General features: G+C 37.9%; 5 protein-coding genes across 5 annotated transcripts; 3 read left to right on the plus strand and 2 right to left on the minus strand.

Moving 5' to 3' along the window:
* Positions 1 to 87: 87 nt before the first annotated feature.
* Positions 88 to 1,535, plus strand: LOC134792750 (uncharacterized protein KIAA2012-like). Its single transcript, XM_063764053.1, has 4 exons — positions 88 to 386; positions 557 to 682; positions 776 to 912; positions 996 to 1,535. The coding sequence occupies exons 1-4, from the start codon at positions 341 to 343 to the stop codon at positions 1,503 to 1,505; spliced, it is 819 nt and encodes a 272-aa protein (XP_063620123.1). The 5' UTR covers positions 88 to 340; the 3' UTR covers positions 1,506 to 1,535.
* A 271-nt stretch (positions 1,536 to 1,806) lies between these two features.
* Positions 1,807 to 3,022, minus strand: LOC134792749 (uncharacterized). The gene is made up of 2 exons (XM_063764051.1): positions 2,708 to 3,022; positions 1,807 to 2,621 (listed from the first exon to the last, which is right to left on the minus strand). The coding sequence occupies exons 1-2, from the start codon at positions 2,997 to 2,999 to the stop codon at positions 1,816 to 1,818; spliced, it is 1,098 nt and encodes a 365-aa protein (XP_063620121.1). The 5' UTR covers positions 3,000 to 3,022; the 3' UTR covers positions 1,807 to 1,815.
* Positions 3,023 to 3,825: 803 nt separating this feature from the next.
* LOC134793223 (nuclease SbcCD subunit C-like) lies at positions 3,826 to 5,522 on the plus strand. The gene is made up of 4 exons (XM_063764795.1): positions 3,826 to 3,948; positions 4,055 to 4,165; positions 4,480 to 4,622; positions 4,869 to 5,522. Exons 1-4 carry the CDS (start codon positions 3,903 to 3,905, stop codon positions 5,445 to 5,447), a joined length of 879 nt encoding a protein of 292 aa, XP_063620865.1. The 5' UTR covers positions 3,826 to 3,902; the 3' UTR covers positions 5,448 to 5,522.
* Positions 5,523 to 6,516: 994 nt separating this feature from the next.
* Positions 6,517 to 9,622, plus strand: LOC134792752 (transcription factor E2F4-like). Its single transcript, XM_063764055.1, has 7 exons — positions 6,517 to 6,725; positions 6,825 to 6,934; positions 7,020 to 7,121; positions 7,582 to 7,753; positions 8,291 to 8,374; positions 8,949 to 9,027; positions 9,345 to 9,622. Exons 1-7 carry the CDS (start codon positions 6,519 to 6,521, stop codon positions 9,443 to 9,445), a joined length of 855 nt encoding a protein of 284 aa, XP_063620125.1. The 5' UTR covers positions 6,517 to 6,518; the 3' UTR covers positions 9,446 to 9,622.
* Positions 9,614 to 18,977, minus strand: LOC134792751 (WD repeat-containing protein 46). Its single transcript, XM_063764054.1, has 11 exons — positions 18,780 to 18,977; positions 18,414 to 18,539; positions 17,993 to 18,249; positions 16,725 to 16,976; positions 15,997 to 16,147; positions 14,758 to 14,993; positions 13,573 to 13,737; positions 12,443 to 12,582; positions 10,837 to 11,027; positions 10,141 to 10,239; positions 9,614 to 9,763 (listed from the first exon to the last, which is right to left on the minus strand). Exons 1-11 carry the CDS (start codon positions 18,861 to 18,863, stop codon positions 9,632 to 9,634), a joined length of 1,833 nt encoding a protein of 610 aa, XP_063620124.1. The 5' UTR covers positions 18,864 to 18,977; the 3' UTR covers positions 9,614 to 9,631.
* Between the last annotated feature and the right edge of the window lie 2,840 nt (positions 18,978 to 21,817).

The following is a 21,817-nucleotide window of genomic DNA, read 5'->3' on the forward strand; positions in this document are numbered from 1 at the left end:
AATGTATCGATATCGATAGAAAAGGTAGGAGTAGCACAGCCGAACCGGGCACAGAAAATGGATTGACACTAGTGACACTACACTATTGACAGAACACAAAAATTCTCTATTGCGCACAGCGAGTTGCGTGCTTGCGTGACATATTCTCATGGAATTAGTTTGTGTCGACACAGAGAATATTGTTTCGATGGACTTCAGCGACACAGTGCAGCAAAAACTGACACAGAAGTATTCGTGGATAAACCCTGTGTGGGCTGCAAGTTTCCAACTGGCACAATAGCAAGTTGAGCACGGTGCATAGGTACATTTGTCTTGTTGGAAAACTAATTTGGCATACAAAATGGATGAGAATAATGTTGCCGTTTTGGCTATTTTAGATAATCAGTGTAAGTATTTATATGAATGTTGGGAAAGGGGTACTGAAAGTACTGAAAGGGGTAAATAACTATGAAAGTAAATAGATGGTAACTACTAATGCATGTAAATATATTTGATTTTATGAAAATGTTTTGATAGTAATTAACATAAATATTATTTATAAACCTGCATTTTCTAGGTACCACATCAGTATCTCCATACAAACCAAACATGGGAATTCCTACCTACAATCAAGCACATACGATGACCAATATGCCTCCTCATCCTCAAGAGGAACCAGACCCGAGTGAAGCTAATAAACAAAGTAAATCAGTAGTTGTAGTTACTAGAAAAAAAATGATAACATTACTTTGTAATTATTGGCTGATTAACAGAATTTATTTTTTCTTTATTTTAGATGTAATTTGGACTAAGAATGCTACATTGATGCTTTTAAGTTTATATGAAACCAAAATGCATGTGATGGACAACCCAAAAAAGAAAACTAAAATGTGGAAGTCTATAGCTGAAGAATTAAGATCGTTGAATGTTGAGGTATGAAAAATATAAATAATAAGTATGTGAAATTGCAAACCTTATATTAATAAAATTTTACATCTTTTATTTTATCTTTAAAGGTCACCCCAGATCAAGTAAGATGGAAAATAAATGCCCTTACAAAAAAATACAAAGATTGCATAGAGAATGGTCAACAGATGTCATTTAAGTATTTCAATGAAATGCATCAAATTCTCGGGCGCTTCAGTGATGACAGTGTGACATATAGATTAGCATCAGGAGTGATGCAGAATCAAGAAGATATGGAAAGAGATCCATCATTATTCAAAAAAAGAAAAGCAGGTACACAATTTAGGAATTTACGGATGGAACAAAGAGCCAAAATACAATTAGAGAAACAATGGGTTGAGTATTTAAGAAGGCAAGAAGAACAGAAATTAATCAGGGATGAGAGGTATGAAAGAAGTTTAAAATTGAAAGAAGAAGAACTACAACTGAGGCGAAGAGAATTAGAAATGAAGCAAACATTAGCCTTTAAGCGGCTACAACTGAAAGAAAAAAAACAAGAGGAAATGTTGAGGATAGAGAGGGAAAAGTGTGATTTACTGAGAAAATTATTAGCTGATTAATGAAAACGCAAGTTATGCATTAAGTTGCAAGGCTGGCCCTTGAACTGTTTGTTATTGATCCCACCTTGTTTATGAAGTCTTTTTTAAAATTTCCTAGTCTAATAATCCGAGGTTCATCTGTTAGTATGTACTATGTACAAATAATACATTTGTATTCAATTATACCTAAGGTATATATAAAGGAGATAAAAAATTACAAGAAGCGTTATTAAACAAACTTAAACTTTACATATTTATTCTATACTTACTTATATTAGTAGTAGTAGTAGAATAAAAGTATACAGCATCCTTGATTAACAATTTAACAGTCTTATTCATTTTCTTCAAGATGATCATTTTCATTTATACAGTAGTTATGTAGAATGCAAGCAGCAACAATGGTGTCTGTGATAAAAGCTATATTTCTATATACAGTAAAAAGTTTTATTCTGCGAAATCTACCTTTGAGCAGATTAAAAGCTTTATCACTTATCTTCCTAGTAGATGCATGTATTGTATTATATTCTCTCTGTTGGGTTGTTAAACGCTTGTTCTCTCGAAAAGGCGGCACTAGCCATGGCAGAGCTGGATAACCAGAATGTCCGACAAGAAAAGTGTCATGTGGAAATAATGAATCTCTGCTAGCCATTGCTGTATTATATAAAGGTGACTTCCTCAAAACACGAGCACAATTTGAAGATCCTGGCTCACCACAAAAAATATTTGTAAATCTCATGTGGGAATCCACAGTTGCTTGCAAAATTATTGAATAATATCCTTTAGGGTTGCAGTAGTCTCTTGCATTTTTAGGTTTTTCTATTTTAATATTAGTGCAGTCAATAACTCCTATTGTATTAGAAATCCCAGTTTTCAACTGAAAAGCATCGCAAATTGTTCTAAATTCAATATAGTTTTGTGGCCACTTGATGGCATCATTTAATTTTGTTAACATCCAAGCTACAACTCTTCTTATAACTCTGAAAGTTGATGATATGGAGATATCAAATTTTGTTGCTATAGGTGTTAGTGGCTCAGTATTTGCAATAAAAGATAAGAAAATGTAGAAACATAACTTAGGTTCCAACGGCTTCAGTCCAAATTTGTGTGATGCAATAAATCCTGATTTTTCTAAGTCATCTGAAACAAAAGCACAAAGTTTACTCCTAGGTATTTAGAGTGATGACTAATTGCATGAAATGTAGTAAACTTCTAAATAATTATACCAATAAGCCGGTAAGCTGTCTTTCGGGAAAGTCGCATGCGATTCTTGAATTCACCATCTGTCCACGAATCCACAATATGAAGATAATCATCAACTCTTCGACGTCTCAGTCTTATTAAATACTGCATTAATGGAAAAAATAGCGTATCTTCTTCTTCACCCTGACTCTCGTACTCAGACGAATCATCTTCAGCTTTAAGGCTACACACATCACTCCAGCTGCCTGAATCACTGTCTTCGCTGCTATAAACTTTGGTATCTGCTAAGAATAGAATAGCTTTAGGGTCAGCCATTTAGCTTATGCCTGATTTTTTACTATTTACTAAATCAAAACAAAACCAAAACAGAAATAGAAATGTCAAATTTCTAATATTATGGCAAAAGTGTCTAGTGAAATCAGGTCGATAACTCGATTAATTCGATTCGATATTACGACAAAATTTGAAATACTTAACAAAATTTCACAGAAATACACTATCAGTTTTCATTAATATTTTGTTCTAATAATAAGCTACATGGTATTTATTTAATAAACATTGCACATGTTTCTTATTTATTATATCTTCTATTGTATTGTTCATGTATGAGAATAGGGTATTATACTGTATTTAAAATAAATTATTTTACACCATGCATGAAATAAAGCACCAGATAATTATTAGAAAAATACAGGTAGGAGTTATTTTTAAACACAAGTTCTATTTAATAAATCGGATAGAAATATAAAAATTAGGTGAGTTGACCGTGACGTCACGATGTAATGTTTCATATAAATTCCATATTAGCAAATCGTTTTGACAGATATAAAAAAGTAACTGATTTGACTAGTCGGAAAATACCCTATTCTCGATAGTAGAACAACCCTAAATTCAATTTGTAAAAAAAAATATTACAAATTGTTTATGGTATATAAAAACTTTTACAGACGGGTCTACCGGATCGCGACTTCGGTCTAGTCCAAGGCCTGTTCGATCGTGTGAAAAGTGATCCGTTGAAGGTACGTTAAGGACGCAGCTATAAGTAAGAACGAGAAAGAGATATGCAGACTGGATAAAAATCGAGGTCCGGTACGCCCGTCTGTTATAGCTTTAAGTATTTTAATTTTATTTTGTACACAGTGTAAACGTCAAATTAATGTTAATGTAAAGTAACATCCTACAAGTAATAAATGTATTATGTGCGTAATTAAATAAGAAATGGCCGGAAATAACGAGGACTTTGTTGAGGAAATACTACAGGAAAGTGAGTACAAATTTGTATTTCTACAATAAAAATTCTTATATTGTTATCTCCGTTCTTATGGAAGACAATCTTAATTTGTATTTATTCTTGCATCTTAAATTCGCAGATCAAAACACGGACTCAGAAGCAGCAGATTACAAACATATATCTAATTTAACCAATAATATAAGCCAGGAAATAGAAAAGGATTGCTCAGGCGAAAGTTCGGATAAACATAGTAGGTTGTTATAATACTTATAATATTATATTGTAGTTCGGGCGATTTTCCGCAACTCGACGACTGGCTCCTATTTTGCGTGATGCGTGATAGGGGGTGGGCTAGTCCTGCCAGCCCAGCTCCTTGAGGAACCCTATCATATATTATATACTTTATACATGACTATTGTATAACTTAAATGTTTTTTTATTTAAACATAAGAGATAAGATAAAAGATCTTTATTTGCATACCATAGTACAGATGTTATATACATGGACCCTAGAAAGGGTGTAGCAAAAAAAAAAAACATCTAATATATAAATTCATATTCCAGGCGCAGCTGCAGTTTGGACTACCAGTGCCACTTTAACACTATTGAAACTATATGAAGCGAACATTGAAATGGTTGAAACACCTAAAAAGAAAACTAGATTGTGGGTTGCTATATCTGATAACTTAAAAAGCTACAACATAGAGGTAATGTTACTTTAATAATATTTTTTTATTCAAAATTAATCTTGGTACTTAAGTAAATATGTAATGTTCCACGGGAAAATGTACCTTATGGCGGCAGTCGCTTAAGGTGTTTTTCACAAAGCTCCAATACAAATACGCTGCTACGCGACGTAAGCGCCATAACTTAAGGTACCTTCACCCGTGGGACGTCACATATGTTAAGCTTATTTTTAACTTGTGTTTTGATCATATTTCTCATAATTTTAGATGACTCCAGATCAGGTTCGGTGGAAAATAAATGCACTTACAAAAAAATATAAACAGGCAGTAGATAGTGGGCAAAAAAGGTTTAAGTATTTCAAAGAAATGAATAATATTTTTGGCCAATGTGAAGATGAAGAAGATTCTATCAATTCAGAACATGTCCAACGTAAAAAGCATTTCCGGAAAAATCATCTCAATATGTCCCTGAATGAACCAAGTCATATGAGGGGTAGTTATGAAAGTAAAGCTACAGTTGAACTTCGGAAGTTAAGATTGGCTAATCGTATTGAAGCAGACAGATCCCAAAGCAAAATAAATTTGGAAAAACAATGGTTAGAATATCTCAACAGACAAGAAGAACAAAGGCAATGGAGGGACGAAATGTTTGAAAGAAGTTTAAAGTTGAGGGAAAGAGAGTTAGAGTTAAGAAGAAAAGAATTGGAAATGAAAGAAGCCTTTGAATTGAAAAAACTGCAACTAAAAGAAAAGGAGCAAGAGGAACTTCTGAAAATTGAAAGGGATAAATGCAACATATTAAGTAAAATGGTGGGAAAACGAAGGTTGCCAAATGTACAACAGTAAATGGAACATTGTAAATGAATACACATTGTGTAAAAATATTTTTACCATTAAAATATTGTGCATGAATTTCTAATATGTTATGTGTTTTTTATTACTTAAGTAGCAAATAATCAAATAGGTATAGTAGCATTAGTAGAATATAATCATAATCAACAAGCACAAGTTAGCAAAATCGCATCTGAGTGAAAAGGACAGTCTACAGCGATTATTGTAACTTCATGAATCTAGTATTTAACTGGATCAGGCATGAGGGGTGGGGGAAATGACCGAACGGGATAGTCTTATGAATCTTTCAGTAGGAGTAGCAGCGAAAGCGCTATTATTGTTTGTCCTTGTAAGTCTCAATTTTTTTTGTTCCCCACCGTAAATTTAGTATGGATTATGGTGAGCAACAAATAAATTCGTCCAATCAGAGTGTCGCATTGCGTATGTTTTGTCCCTCATGGACGCACGCGTATAGCACGTCTATAGGATCCATCTAGTAACTTCGTTATCTGCCTCTCTATCGCTCTTGCATATTCGAGCGATAAACTGCCAAATAGACTAGAGAGGTGTTTTGCGGTCATAGCATAGCCCAAAGAGTAGTATATTATATAGCCTTAGCTAATCTTGACAAATAGGACTCGTTATAGCTGGTCAAGCAGATCTCGTCAGTAGAAAAAGGCGGCAAATTTGAAAAATGTAGGCGCGAAGGGATATCATCCCATAGAAAATTTGAATTTGGCGCCTTTTTTTACTGACAAGATCTGCTTGACCAGCTATATTTAAAAAGTATTTTAATCAATTTGAATATTTCTCACGTTATTTTAGGAAATATAGCTGGTCAAGCAGATCTTGTCAGTAGAAAAAGGCAGCAAATTTGAAAAATGTAGGCGCGAAGGGATATCGTCCCATAGAAAATTTGAATTTCGCGCCTTTTACTACTGACAAGATTTGCTTGACCATCTTATAAATTAATTTATAAAAAATATACAACCATATTATTATTAGGATATTATCAGGTTAGCCAACATAAGTAAGTAAATTGTGTAAGGACGCGGACATATTTAAATTAACTGTAATTTATTATCTATGCCAGTGCCAGAACTGCCAACATTAGATACCCCGCGCTACGCAAAATTCTATGGCGATTGTTGTATTAAAATCATTTATAATTGTGTAAAAACAGTGATGACCGACTTAATATACAAACGTTATGAAAAATCTTTAGGTCTTCTTACGACACGATTCGTTTCATTATTACAAAAAGCCAAGGATGGGGTTTTGGACTTGAAAATCGTGAGTACAATGCTGGGTCCTGTCAAATCAATTTTGGCACGAAAATAAACATTTTGAATTAACAGTAGCATTATTCTGAAATCTTGTTATTAATTTCAGGCTACCGATTTATTGGCTGTAAGACAAAAGCGACGGATATATGATATAACGAACGTATTAGAAGGTATTGGATTGATAGAAAAACGAAGCAAAAACAGCATACAATGGAAGTGAGTAAATGTGGTTCATGAGTCCTTTTTATTGTTTTTAATTTGTATCATGATGTTGACTAATTTTAAGGTTATATATTCACAGGGGAGCAGGTCCAGATGGAAATGCTTCGGACATTGGAGAGAAAGTTATGCGGCTGCGGAGACAGATTGGACGGCTAGAGGAACATGAAGAATTGCTTGACAAGTATGTTTAGTATACATAAGTTTTTGCTAATATCAGCAGTCACATCTGGCTGTTAAATGCCTTATTAGTACTAATGGTTAATATGCTACCTAATGAAAAAAGGATCATAGGTTAAAAAAAGCAACTAAACACAGAAGTGTTCAAATGATAATTCTATTTTAGTATTACTAACTCTAACTTAATGTAATACATTTTTAAGTGAAATATTGTACTTATGTTTAGTTTCTCATTAAATTATATAAATCCAAAAGGCAGGTTAATCACATTCTGTTGTATTTCTCATTATTCATATAAAAACTAGCCAAATATATCATTATTGCAAAATCCTATTATAATTTGCTTACCTAAGCTTTATAAGCATCTGACACCGTTGTTATGATATAATTATTGTGACTCCAGCAATTTTTATTTCATACTTTATACAAATAGTCTAATTAACCTGTATCTTATCTCATTACAGACAAATCCATTGGATAGAGCAGAGTATTAAAAATGTATTAGAGGATATTGACAATGAGCCCCTTGTTTATGTAAAAAAGAATGACATTGAGCAGTGCTACGAAGAGAGCCAGGTGCTTGTTCTGGAGGCTCCCATTGGCGCCAGCTTGGCTGTGGCAACTGCACCAGGCAAGGTAAACATCTTCTTCCTCGGTCCCTCATTGCTGAGGATCGCGACCATGTATGCTCCGTCTCCACAGTAAATACTCATAAAATGCTGGGAAAACTTTAGTATGACAATTTACCTGTGAAAATCCAACTTTTATTTTTTAAAAATATGGTTGTTTTATTAAATCAGTATACTCGTACATGAAGGTTTGCTTGATGTTTTTTGATTAATTTTTATTTCTGCTTACAAACATTCCCATTTGAAATTAAGCTTTCTTTAAATCAGTGATCTAAATACAACTACTACAGCTAGGAAGAGCCAAAGGTCTGGCAATAGCCCTTGGGTTCAGTGGCGTAGTTAGGCGTGGGCGAAGTGGGCCGTCGCCCCCGGCCTTGCGCCCCAAGGGGGGTCTCGCGCGAGGCCCTTTCGGGCACAGTGAAAGAAAATTGCCTTGCAGATGTGATTTCGCCCACGCCTAGATTAGTTCACGCTACGCCACTGCTTGGGTTAAAATGGTCTGGAGATTTAAATAATAAGCAAATGCTGTTTTTGCAATTTTCAGGGCAGAGAGCAGCAATTCTTTCTACACGTCAAATCCGTCGATCCAGTTGGCGTGATTCTGTTATGTGACTCAGATAAAGAAAAGGTATTTTATTTTACTTATTGAGTTATAGCATATTAAATAGTTTATTTTTAATAGCTCCTTCCGTCCGCGCCTCCTCGCGCTTAGGGTTTGGTGTGTGTCCTATTGTTTATAGTTAAAAAAAATCTTAAATCTAATTATAATTAGATTAGTATCAGTTGGAAAGGTAACAAAAGTCTGTATAGATTGTGATAAATGATTGAATGGTTGGCAATCTGGTTATTTTCTAAGTTTGAAGGCTCCGTCACATTGACGCGGAAGCGTTACGGAGCTGTCGCGAGGCGATGATGTCACATTGAGCGCGGTCGGCGGATTGAATTGAAAGCGTTTTGAACGCGGACCCGCGTTGTAACCGCATTGTAAGTTACCTACGGGTAGGCGGGCGAACGCGACCGCGCCGCTTCCGGAATCGGTCGGCGTATCGAGAGCGGATTGAACGCGGTGCCGCGCTTCGGCAATGTGACGTAGCTCATAACGTTCTATGCATTACCAGTTGCGCGGTACCGCGCGCAATCCGCGTCAATGTGACGAAGCCTTGAGACATACATAAGGCATTTGAAATTCCGTTATGTTTCAGGAAATTGAAGATGTAACCATGCAGGACAGTGAGGTTCAAGACATAACAGACAACTTTGTTCATTCCCTTGATAGTGATGGTAAGTAATTTCCACACCCCAATGTTCGCAACTCGTGTCGATTTAAAACAATTTCTTCTTATTTAAATCAACTTCAATTAATCGCCGCTCATTGCGAATTGCCTACTTTTCACACTTGTATCGTAATGTCGTAAAAAATCTTTTGTTCTCTTAAAATAAAAGTAATGGCATTGATGTAATATATGCCAACAATATTGGTACAATCCCTAAAATACGTCACGGACGATTTTTACTCCGACGATGTAACCATGCAGGACATTATATAGGTCATAGGACGTAGATATTATATTCGTACTAAAATAATGTATCCTTTTCAGATTATTTACTGCGATTGAGTCCTCCGGTGACCAAGCAAGACTTTTCGTTCTCCTTGCGGGATTCCGAGGGTTTATGTGATCTCTTTGATATTCCTTGTTAATTTAGAAACCGATCTCTACAGACTTTTTATGTAATATTTTCAAAGACATTTTATATTTTGTTCTCTACTTTGTGATCATGTTGAAATTGACGTATGTAAATAGTTAGTTATGTAAATAAAAATCAAGTTCTTTTTTGACAGTTATTTTAGGGTTAAAAATAAATTAGGTCAAGCTTAGATTGTGTTTTATTTCTTATTCTTAGGTTTTTTAGGATTGGATACAAATCTATCAAGAACACCGTACGATATTTTCGGTTTGGTTGGCTGCACTGGTGTTTCCAAGGCTTTTTGCACTTCTATTGCTTCCTCAATATATTTCTGAAAACAAAAAAACGGCCGGATGTTAATCAGTGTCTCTGGTATTGAGCATAATTATCTTTGATAGTAACTAGTGGAAGGTGAAAGGGTTCTTCCCTTTATCAGCCGGGAATTTTAACCTTTCATACATGTGGTGGCGGTCAAAAATCGTTCACGCAAAAAATGCAAAAAGACGACTAAAAATTCGGTCAGTCATCCTTATCATTATAAAACACAAGGGGTTAATTATTCGTATACCTATGCCAGTAGTGCTACCGGTAAACTTACCCATTTCACCCTTACGCATATGAGTTTCACGATAAACATTTATTTAATCAGAGAAACTATTGCCCTTGAAAAATTCATAATTGTTATAAATGATTCAAGATGTTTCGTACCTTTCTTGACGCTTCCTTGATGATCTTCTTTCTTGCAATATTCGTTTTACCTTTGTTCTTGCGCCGAGGAGTTAAGTCTACCTTTTTAGGCCTTACATACTGTAACGAAAAAAAGTTAGGTTTATTATTTTATTAATTTCCACTGGAACATGATTCAAGTGCAAGTGCGAAATAGATTTCTAAATCTAGGTATTATTATTAGCCACCTAATTTAGAAAAGTGTACCTAATCGCATCCCAAGCTCCGTTTACATTGTACAAGTTTCTCGTGCCGAAATATTATAGGTATGGTATGTGATATAAAAAAAACAATGCATAATTTTTATGCGAGATAAAAAAGATAGGCAATTAGGCATGATCACATGCTGTACGCTACTATAACGTAATACCATACTCGCAATGAATGTATTTTTACCACACCAGCTCGGAAAGGCTCTCTTTATTCTTCAAAAACAGATAGCAAAGTTGCAATTCATCCACAAGAGTGGCGTAGTAATTTGGAATCATTCGCTATCTCGGGTATCAATAATAACATGAGGTCTTAACCCTTCGTATGTCTAGGCACTGATCAGTGCGCATGAATTTTAAAATCCAATAGGTTTAAATTCGTTCGCACTGTTCAGTGCTTAGACACACAGCTTTGGTCCTTTTATGATCCTAGCGAAAAACATCACCCTCAAACTCTGTGGTTTCTTACCAGTAGTTTCTTCTTAGCCTCCATCTGTTCCTTCATGGTGGGCACGTCGACCTCGGCCACCTCGAAGGGATTGAGCGTGATGAGCTCGGGCGGTATCTTCTCGAGGAGGGCCTTCACTTCGGCCTCCTTGCGCTGTTTCTTGGTCTGGAACGGATTGCTTTCTAGGGCGTCGAAGTTCGGCTCTCCGCTGCCTGTGAAACAAAAAAGAGAAAATATAACTTAATTTATTTTTGACACTAGGTTAAACGTATAAAAACCCCTAGCATAATTTTATTAGCACCATCTGGTGACTTAAAAATCTATCCAAATAAGTCACGAAACGCATTGACGTACTCAGGACTGGCCTTACGGGCAATAAGAATGGGGCATGAATGGGGCCAGTAAAATAAATCACGTTTGTTGTATGGGAGCCCCTCGTAAATATTAATTATATTCTTTTTTTTGTATTTGTTGTTGCGGCAACATCTCTGAGAATTTCAACTGTGTACTGTAAAACGTTGTACAATACACGTGCGAAAAGGTTATTCGCAACTCGTGTCGGTTTAAAACACTCCCTATAACCACCCACATTTGTATCTAGTTGACACGTTAGACGATTTGCCCGAATTGAATACTTTTGTTTTCTACTATGTTGCTATTATTTTTTGACAGGCGCTTACGCGTATACTCAAAAAATGAAATGTATGAAAATTCATTTATGAGACCATTTTTTAAATAAAAAAACGATTTATTCAGAGGTACGTAACAGGTACATTCATCTGTTATTTAAATTATATCTCAAAATAACAGATATCATTGGATCCAGGCGTGGTCCGGCTGCAGATTTTACTCCCAAGCCGGACCCCTTTTAAACGCATATATCTGCCAAACTACAGAGGTACGTTCAATTTCCGACGAGGTACATGAAGTACATTAGAGGTACATTACGCCATTAAAAACTGAGCGCAATCAGGCGAGGTGGTCCGGCTGTGGAGGATCACACCCAGTACAGCGGTTCGCATCACGCGCGCGATTGGTTGATGAGTTCGTATCACGCGCGCGATTGGTCTCAACTAGTTGCGTTAGGCTGCACGATTGGCTCGAATTCGTGAGTGACACCGCTGAACTAGTGCCATTTTTAGTGTCCGTAAGGCCAGTCCTTAGATATAATACGCCAATGATTCAGAGGCTAAGCACGTTTTTACGCGAGTGGTGCGGTGCGACACATTTTGGTGCGCGCCTGATGTGTCCTGGACCAGTCATATGTTTTTAAACATGGTATGGTAGACTCTAGACATACAGGCACGGATCCGTTAGCTAGGGAGGGTGTAACAAAACAAATTGATAAGCCGGGTCCACACAGAGCGAGACTACGCGCGAGGCAATTTCCTCGCGCACAAAACGGCCAGTGTAGACGTGCCTCAGCCGAGGCGGCGCGCGCGATATCTACACTGGCCGTTACTGTAGGGACCCGGCTATACCTAGATACGCGACTGTAGCATACCAGTATACCTATCTAATGAAGCAGAATAGGGTAATGATTTTTGAGTGTATAATTCTAATTTAATTTGTGTGACGTTGGCCCTTAGTTCCATATCTAACAGTTGGTTGTTGTAATTAAGCTTACCAGGTATAATGATGCTTGTGAACCCTTTAGTCGTGCCTATTCCCAGCACATCCTCATACGGGCAGAACTTGAAATTGCAAATATTCTTCCCCATCCTGTGTCTCATGTACGGTTTCACTGTTGTTTGTGTGCAGCAGTTGCTAAAATAATAGAAAGAAACATATTCATTGTAAAACAAATACAAGAAGAATTTTTGCATTTATGCTCTCATTGACAGATTGGAAAAATGGTCGTCGAAACACGATTTCGCTTTACACTTCTTTGAAGGGTCAGTGCCCAGTGCTCAACAATATTACCTATAGAGGTGACAAGAGGGAAGGGAGAAGTAGACCGAACGAGATGGTCTTATGGAACTACAGATTAGTTAGGAGTGGCAGAGAAATCGCTATTATTACTTATCCTTGTCATAGTATCTCTTTTCATTTCTACCTACTTCTAAAAATTCCTAAGTGCCACGTTGAATCCGTAGACGTTCCCCACCAGAGTTTGGTGGGCAACAATGAACCCGACTAAATTACGTATAGTTCGTTTTTTTTAGCATTAGAAAGAACTTGTAAGAAGGTAAGCGATCTTGACATGTCTTTTAATTGAAAAACGCTTTATAAAAATCAATAACTATTACTTATGAAAGCAGAAGAATATAAAAGATCGTATTAGATTCATAATTGTTACATATTTGGCGTAACTTATTTTTAAAATGTGTTTTTCAATTAAAAGACACATCAAGATTGTTTACCTTATTTCTAATGCTAAAAAAAACGAACTATAGGTGAATTATGCCTTATGGTATGTTGTCAGGAATGTTAAAAAGTGTTTTTAATTTCTGTTCCCGTTTTGGCGCACTAATGTGCATGGCATCTCTATCTATAGTATACTTGCTTTGAGGAAGGGGGCCGCAGAGAAGCCTCCCGTTTTATTGGAGCGAAGTGTACTTAATGTGAAGTACGAGTGTGTAAGAATTGCACTTCTACAGTAAATGTATATACCTACCTGGGGCCGATTGCATAACAAACTACAACTAATATTACAAGCGGAACTCCTTATTTAATAAGTGAAATTAGAAAAGGAGTTCCGCTTGTAATATTAGTTGTAGTTTGTTATGCAATCGGCCCCTGGTTTTCTCTACTTACTTGTAAACTTCAACAACGTCATCCAATCCCACCGCCAGCATGTCTTTCTGCGAGAATGTCAGGTCCACGGGTGCGCTTCTGAGCTTGTAATATTGCACGGGCCCGTCTAGGTTTCGGATGTCGTATATCTTCAGGCTACGGTCTACGCCTGATGTCGCCATGTACCTGAAATTTATTACATATAATCAGATATAATGTAGGTATTAATTGGACACAAAATGAGTCATCAATCATAATATTAAAATTAATAAAACATATATAAGAAGTTATTTTAGTCAAGCGCCAATGACACGATCTCTTTCTCTCTCACTAGCAGTTAGGCTGTGCATTGGTTCAGGGTCGCAGTGAGAAGAGGGCCCCCGAATAAATGACAGAAATACCACTGACGCGGCGGTAGGTATATTTAATAGCTAATTATTCGTTCGATTTGTAGCTGGCCCCGAACGGCCAATCCTTTGTCTAATAGCCGTTCTGGGCCAGCTACAAATCGAACAACTATACTCCCATGCCTCTGTTATCCACAGCTATCGCCGTCAATGTAGGGGTTCTGGGTCATGACCGAGGTTCGTCCTAGATTGTAGTAGCTACTGTTACTCACATGCCTCTGTTATCCACAGCTATCGCCGTCAACGGTGACTTATGACACAGTATCTTCGCCAAAGGATCCTTCACCGTCGGCGACCAAAGCGACACGACTCCCTGCGAGTTGCCTACACCTACACAGTACCATTGTAGGGGTTCTGTGTCATGACCGAGGTTTGCCCTAGATTATTTATAGTAGCTTCTGTTACTTACATCCCTCTGTTATCCACAGCTATAGCCGTCAACGGTGACTTATGATGGCACAGTATCTTCGCCAAAGGATCCTTCACCGTCGGCGACCAAAGCGACACCACTCCTTGCGAGTTGTCTATACATAGAGTGCCGTTTTAGGGGTTCTGGGACCGAGGTAAGTCCTATATTATTTGTAGTAGCTACTGTTAGTCACATGCCTCTGTTATCCACAGCTATAGCCGTCAACGTTGACTTATGGCACAGTATGTTTGCCAAAGGATCCTTCACAGTCGGCGACCAAAGCGACACGACTCCCTGCGAGTTGCCTATACCTACACAGTACCATTGTAGGGGTTCTGTGTCATGACCGAGGCTTGTCCTAGATTATTTATAGTAGCTACTGTTACTTACATCCCTCTGTTATCCACAGCTATAGCCGTCAACGGTGACTTATGGCACAGTATCTTCGCCAAAGGATCCTTCACCGTCGGCGACCAAAGCGACACGACTCCCTGCGAGTTGCCTATACACAGAGTACCATTGTAGGGGTTCTGGGTCATGACCGAGGTCCGTCCTAGGTGGTTGTTGTAGTGACCCACGATCTCTCCTATGGAAACGTCTAGCCACGACATGAAGCCGAATTCATTCTGTAACAAGTTGACAGTTCGAAATATATAGTAGCGTCTGCCCACGACTTCGTCTGTGTGGGATGATGATGAAACTTGTGCACACATTATGCGCATTGTTTTCCACATAGGTTCTTTTGCTGGTGACCATCTGACCATATGATATGATAGTCAGCAAACAGATTCAGAAGAGACAAGTAGACATAGAAATAAAATTAATGAAAGTCCTTATTTTCACTTGGATAAGGGAGTATTTCCCAACTATGGAACAAGTCAGATTATTTTATGAAATATTTTTTTTAAGTAATTACACTGCTATATATAAATTATAAACTGAAATAGTAATCATAGACTAATCGAATTTAAACTGTTGTGAGACAAACTAACATTGAATAATTTTACGGTTTAGATTCACTTGTTTTAAGTCACTCGCGCGACATGTCATGCGACGCGATACACGGCCGTCGTGACCGTTGCTCGCACTGTTAGTGCTTGAGAAAGGAGACCTAGGCTCTCAGAAACAAAAAAGAGTGAGTCTAAACCGTAAAATTATTGAATCATACATACACTAAAGAAAGAAAGGAGGACTTGGGACACTTTTTTTTTAGTGTATGGTGAGTGTATGACATATATTTTAGTTTATATTTATTTTTTCCTGTATGGGTTGTCTGTTTTTAATTTAATTATCGGCTGTATTCCTTATTAGTTAAGTTAATTATAAGTTAGGTCCGCACTGAAAATCAGCGCTGCGGTTTACCGTAACATTACGCTGAATGGGGGTCCTTTTTAAGTCCACCTGGCGGCTTAGCACGGTCGCGTTTTTATCCCTTGTCACCATGCCTATCACGTTCTAACAAGTATGTATTAAGTGCGAAAGGGACGCGCATAGTGATAGTCGATAAAAATGGAACCGTGCTGAGCCCGCTGGTCTATATCTAGTTTGTAATTTAACTGGTTTGGTTTGACGTAAATAAATGTATTTTCTTTCTTCTTCTTTCTAAATACTAATATAATGGGTACTTACAACACCAGCCAATAAGAAGTGGTACGGCAAAAACTCCATCCTCAGTATCTTGTCCATTCTTTTAACACAGTGAATTTCAATGCCATTGTTATCATAAATATATAACCACTCCTTCTGGGCCACAGCCATCATTGTTTCTACGTGCAACCAACTGTAAAATTAAATGGATTAGTTTAAAACAGCATTTCCCAAATTGAATATTGAGTGGGCTCTGGAACTAATAGGGCATCTGAGCATTACCAATATTATTTTATGCCTCCTTTTTGTTAGGTGGGTTGGAGACCAGTCAACTTTGGGAACCACTGGTTTAAAAGATACGTAAGTTAAATAGGTCTTTTTCATAAGCAGTTAAAATACTTACAACCATATCCGAAATAGGGTATTTTCCTACTAGTCAAAACAGTTACTTTTTTAAAACTGTCAAAACGATTTGCTAATATGGAATTTATATGAAACATTACATCGTGACGTCACGGTCAACTCACCTACTTTTTATATTTCTATCTGATTATTAAATAGAACTTGTGTTTAAAAATAACTTCTATCTGTGTTTTTCTAATAATATCTAGTGCTTTATTTCATGCATGGTTTAAATTATTTATTTTAAATACCCTATTATTCGCGATTGTCCAAGGTAAACAGAAAAATATTTGGAGAGTGCTTCCAATTGTACAATGTATGTCTGCGACAAATTCGGATATTGTATTAATTTATGTGCTAATACTTGCCTCACATCATGTATGGATTCCATAACATTGATCTCACAATGCAATTTCTTGGTGACCCAGTCGAAAGCTGCCAAATGCCCCTTTTTCCCACCCAACAGCAGATGTCTCCCGTTGCGGGTGTATTTCATTCTGTACGGACCAAAGTCCATGTTTAGGTCGAATATCTTGGTCGCTGCTGTGATGTCCACACTGTCTCTGATCAGGTCTTGTGTTATTTCTGTAGTTTTGCCATCATCCTCAACTTTAACATAACTGAAACATTAAAAATTCAATTGAAATTTTTGGGAAGTTTTGGTCTACATTGTTTATATTTATTGGTTTTATTAAAAGTTTAGTTAAAATAGTATTATAAAAATTGCTTTTGTTTACAAAAAATCTGACAAAACTCATTCATTATATGACAGAATTTTAATGGCCTTGCAAGATTAATGCAATAAAAACACTACACTTTAGACTAGACTAGAGTAATTAAATATAATACATATTGTGTATGTAAATATATAGATCAGCCATTTTCAAAGTGTGCTTTGACCCCTAGGGCTCCGCAAAGCCTCTGTGGGGGCTCCGCGAGAAAAAGCGAAAACAAATCAATAACCAGCTCTTCTATATCTCTGGTTCACAGTTAAATAGTGACTAACGAATTTTATTATTTGGGCCTCTGTAAAATATTTCGCTTTCCAAAAGGGTTCCATCGCCAAAAAAGTTTGAGAAACACTGGTATAGATTTTTAGGGTTCCGTACCCAAAGGGTAAAATGGGACCCTATTACTAAGACTTCGCTGTCCGTCCGTCCGTCCGTCCGTCCGTCCGTCCAACCGTCCGTCCGTCCGTCCGTCCGTCTGTCACCAGGCTGTATCTCACGAACCGTGATAGCTAGACAGTTGAAATTTTCACAGATGATGTATTTCTGTTGCCGCTATAACAACAAATACTAAAAGCAGAATAAAATAAAGATTTAAATGGGGCTCCCATACAACAAACGTGATTTTTGACCAAAGTTAAGCAACGTCGGGAGTGGTCAGTATTTGGATGGGTGACCGTTTTTTTTTTTGCTTTTTTTTTGTTTTTTTTTTGCATTATGGTACGGAACCCTTCGTGCGCGAGTCCGACTCGCACTTGCCCGGTTTTTTTTTACTTTACCCAACTTAGTTACTGCTCTGGTGAACTGGTAATCGATGATTTAGCAATTATATTTATTAATTAAAGTGCCTTCTATATTTATTAGTTTTATTATAAGCCCATAAAGTTAAATGACTACAAGTTGCTCACCCTTGCTCCTCAGTCAACAATATTTCCGCCCTGGCCGTCTGCTCTTGAGCATAATTATATATCTTCTCCTTCTTCTTCAGTTTGTGAGCATGCAGCGGATGCCGTACCCCCTTCCCCACCCCCTCGCCACGGGAGTGCTGCTCCAACTTGTGGGGGTTCACCGGAGCTTTACCAGGATAATTCTTTTTTCTATTTTTAACGGGCTTATTTGGAACTGGCTTCTTGCGCTGTGCATTAGCATATTCTTCTTGTTTTTTCTAAGAAAAAGTGCCTATGTTTAGTGACAGACTTACAATAGATCAACCATATACAAACACCACACATAATATACATAATAGTTTATATTACACTGAAAAGAATAACTTTCATACATTAATTATTAATTAAGAAAACAAAATAAAGTTTTAAGAAGTAAACTTACCTGTTTATGCTTTAGTTGGAACATCAATCGCTTGTTGAATTTAACATTATACACTTCTTCCTTTTGACTTCCAGTCTTTTCACTACCATCATTTGCATTGTTAGCATCTATTTCAAAGTATCTTTTCTGTAACAAGGACAAAAATACAAGAAGCTACGTAGTAGTAGCGTAAAATGAGTGGTGTGTTATGCTATTTGTGGACCTGGACATGCTAAATAGCTCTGGGATTGGTCGGATCAGATCAGCCAGTACGTAAATTACATTCGTACATCTTTAGTTGACCACGCCTTATTTTAACTAGTTAAGGGTTTCTCCATGTTTATTTAAGAAATGAACATTTTTTACGAACCATTTTACAGTACATACCTTCTTTTCTTTCGGTTTCTGTATCATTGAGTTTTCCTTCAGTTTTGGTTTCATAGAATCAGGCTTCACAGCCTTGGGCTTCATTGTGCTCTTTTACTTCGCCGTTTACACAATTTATTAAATAACTGTGTACACCGTAAACACTAACATGTGTAAAGTTAGTGAGTATAAAGAGGTTATCTTTTTGACATATTTTGAATTGTGACGTTTGTGACATTTAGTTGAAATGTTGCCACATTAAAAAAATCTGAATTGTTTTAGATAGGTGGTGGTTTTCACATTGTCGCTTCATCAGGACTGCACTGTTAGGCTAGGTTCACACGGCGTAAATTTTTCCCATAGGCCAAGCGCGCACCACGACTTTTTGTCGCGCGATAATTTAGTCGCAGAAATGTAACGTATGTGTTTATATGGCAGTGCGCGCACACAAAAAAATCGCAGCGATTTTAAAATTGTGATTTGTCACATTTTTCCGCGACTGCTCGCGACGCGATTGTCGCAAAGTGAATTGCAGCATGCGGAGTTGTATGGCCCCGCGCGCACTGCGATAATAAAATCGCACCCCGGCCGGACCTCAGTCGGCATTTCGCTCTCCACGCCTCAACATCTCGGCACCTGCTTCTCCAATGGACCTTGGCCTTAGGCCAAGCGCGCACCACGATTTTAATTTTTGCGACACGATTTTAGAATCGCGCTGTAATATATCGCAGACAATCCACTGCGCGCACTGCGATGAAAAAGTCGACGATTTGTTCATTCTCATCATGGATTTCGTACCAGTCGCTTGTCGTGAAACGTGTCTTCTTATAGACACAAAGGTGATCTCCTTCTATTTCCATAATTAAACGGTCAACATCAAGCGTCTCGTCTTGTGGTTCCATTGGAGAAGCAGGTTCCGATATGTTGACGCTTGGAGAGGCAAATGCCGACTGAGGTTGAGGTCCGGGGTGCGATTTTATAATCGCAGTGCGCGCGGGGCTATACAGCTCCGTATGCTGCAATTCACTTTGCGACAATCGCGTCGCGAGCAGTCGCGGAACAATGTGACAAATCACAATTTTAAAATCGCTGCGATTTTTTTGTCGCATATACGCGCACTGCCATATAAACACATACGTTATATTTCTGCGACTAAATTATCGCGCGACAAAAAGTCGTGGTGCGCGCTTGGCCTTATACGGGATTTTATAGTGGATTTTATCGAATACCGTAGTGACAGCAACATTTGTATTAAGGCATATGGCAACTTTTATAATCGTTCACACAGCGTCCATGCGGGAAAGCCGTCTATATAAGCCCCCTCCACATTCGTGCGCGAATCGCGGCGAGACGCCGTTATAAAGCCCCCTCCAGACTATGTGCGTGAATCGCGGGCCAAGCCGCGAACGCGAATGTGGAGTCGATTTCGCTGTCTGCGAAAATCGACTCCACACTCGCGTTCGCGGCTTCGCGCCGCGATTCGCGCACGAGTGTGGAGGGGGCTTATGAAGAAGCTATAAGGCCCCATTCGCACGACAGCTTAAAAAGCGTTGCGTTAAAACTAGTGTCCGACCGAAGGTTCGGTTTCGGTTTCGGTTTCGGCCAGTTTCGGCCAAAAAATCAGGTTCGGCTGTAGTTTCGGTTTCGGCCAAAAAACGGCCGAACCTTTCGGCCGGGCCGAAACTTACGAAATGGTACTTCGTACTATGAAACTAAACTATGTGACAAAGACCAAAAGTTGGGGAATAAGTAGGACAACAATATTTATTAAGATGTACCTACATATACTGATTCATGTATAGGTACAGAAATTAATTGGTTTATAGAAATAGAAATATGAGATTAGCACTGTCGCATGTTACTGGGCCTGGGCAAAGGAATAATAAGAAAACTCATCATCTTCCTCGCGTAGTCCCGGAATTTTTGGCACGGCTCATGGGAGCCTGGGGTCCAATTGACAACTAATCCCAAGAATTGTCGTAGGCACTAGTTTTTAAGAAAGCGACCGCTATCAGACTGATCTTCGAACCCAGAGAGTAAACTATCGGGACTAGTCCGGCTTCCTCACGATGTTTTTCCTTCACCGAAATGCAAATAGTAGGTAAATATCAAAATTATATTTAGTATAAAAGTTCCGAAAAACTCATTGGTACGAGTACGTCAAGAGTACGTGGCCGGGGTTTGTACCTTGCGACCTTCGGATTGAAAGTCGCACCAGGGCTCGCTTTTTAATACAATGGACATTGCTTGGAGTCTGTGCTCAACTACTTATCCTGAAGCCTGAAGCACGGCTTTGACTTCGCATGAAAGTTCGCCTCACTGAGGCACTTCGGACGTTTAGGCCCAGGTGAAGATCGGTACCCGGCCTTGCGATATTGTCAACAAAAAATTTGCGCTCGCTGCGCTCGCGTTTTTGTTTCAACCTGTATCTGCAATCATGTTGGCTTGACTGGTTAATGAATAGAGTTAGACCAAGAAAATTCTGCAATTATTTTGATAGCATACGCAGTGCAACTAGTGCAAATGTTATTTAAACGTCATAATTTCATAGAAGTTTTGGCGTTTAAAATAACACTTGCACTGCGTGTGTTATCAAAATCGTTGCAGAATTATCTTGGTCTAACTCTAGTAATTTTCTTAAAAAACTGCTTAAGTAACATCAATTTCAAGGGCATTGGGTGTTGACAGCCCCATAATATGTGTGTAAAAGCGGTTTTATGACAATTTTTCAACGATTTTAACAAGTCTACAAAAGGTTCGGTTTCGGTTTCGGTTTCGGCCGAAACTAGAGCCAAAGCCGAACATTCGGTTTCGGTTTCGGTTTCGGCAAAAAAACATGTTTCGGTCGGACACTAGTTAAAACCCGACGTTGGCGCTTTTTTACCGTTTCCAATATTTGTGTTCATATGAACGCTTAAAAATCACTTGTGAGTCGTACTGCCACGTACGCATCTCAGCAAAGCCATACTTTATTTGCTATTACGACGTATTATTTGAATATAGCTTGAATATTTCAGGAATTTGTAAGCAAAAGTTGACATTTTTAAGGTGAAACTAAT

The sequence above is a fragment of the Cydia splendana genome, chromosome 8, assembly GCF_910591565.1.
Source record: "Cydia splendana chromosome 8, ilCydSple1.2, whole genome shotgun sequence".
Lineage (NCBI taxonomy): Eukaryota > Metazoa > Arthropoda > Insecta > Lepidoptera > Tortricidae > Cydia > Cydia splendana.

Coding starts and splice junctions, on each gene's coding strand:
- LOC134792749 (XM_063764051.1), bottom strand. CDS start 2,999: ATGGCTGACCCTAAAGCTATTCTATTCTTAGCAGATACCAAAGTTTAT. Junction 2,622..2,707: donor GACAGCTTACCGGCTTATTG/GTATAATTATTT, acceptor CTTTTGTTTCAG/ATGACTTAGAAAAATCAGGA.
- LOC134793223 (XM_063764795.1), top strand. CDS start 3,903: ATGGCCGGAAATAACGAGGACTTTGTTGAGGAAATACTACAGGAAA. Junction 3,949..4,054: donor TGAGGAAATACTACAGGAAA/GTGAGTACAAAT, acceptor TTAAATTCGCAG/ATCAAAACACGGACTCAGAA. Junction 4,166..4,479: donor CGAAAGTTCGGATAAACATA/GTAGGTTGTTAT, acceptor TTCATATTCCAG/GCGCAGCTGCAGTTTGGACT.
- LOC134792751 (XM_063764054.1), bottom strand. CDS start 18,863: ATGAAGCCCAAGGCTGTGAAGCCTGATTCTATGAAACCAAAACTGAAG. Junction 12,583..13,572: donor GACGTTGTTGAAGTTTACAA/GTAAGTAGAGAA, acceptor CTATTATTTTAG/CAACTGCTGCACACAAACAA. Junction 11,028..12,442: donor CACAAGCATCATTATACCTG/GTAAGCTTAATT, acceptor TTTGTTTCACAG/GCAGCGGAGAGCCGAACTTC.
- LOC134792752 (XM_063764055.1), top strand. CDS start 6,519: ATGCCAGTGCCAGAACTGCCAACATTAGATACCCCGCGCTACGCAAAA. Junction 7,122..7,581: donor CATGAAGAATTGCTTGACAA/GTATGTTTAGTA, acceptor ATCTCATTACAG/ACAAATCCATTGGATAGAGC. Junction 7,754..8,290: donor TGGCAACTGCACCAGGCAAG/GTAAACATCTTC, acceptor TGCAATTTTCAG/GGCAGAGAGCAGCAATTCTT.
- LOC134792750 (XM_063764053.1), top strand. CDS start 341: ATGGATGAGAATAATGTTGCCGTTTTGGCTATTTTAGATAATCAGT. Junction 683..775: donor GAGTGAAGCTAATAAACAAA/GTAAATCAGTAG, acceptor TCTTTATTTTAG/ATGTAATTTGGACTAAGAAT. Junction 913..995: donor TAAGATCGTTGAATGTTGAG/GTATGAAAAATA, acceptor TTATCTTTAAAG/GTCACCCCAGATCAAGTAAG.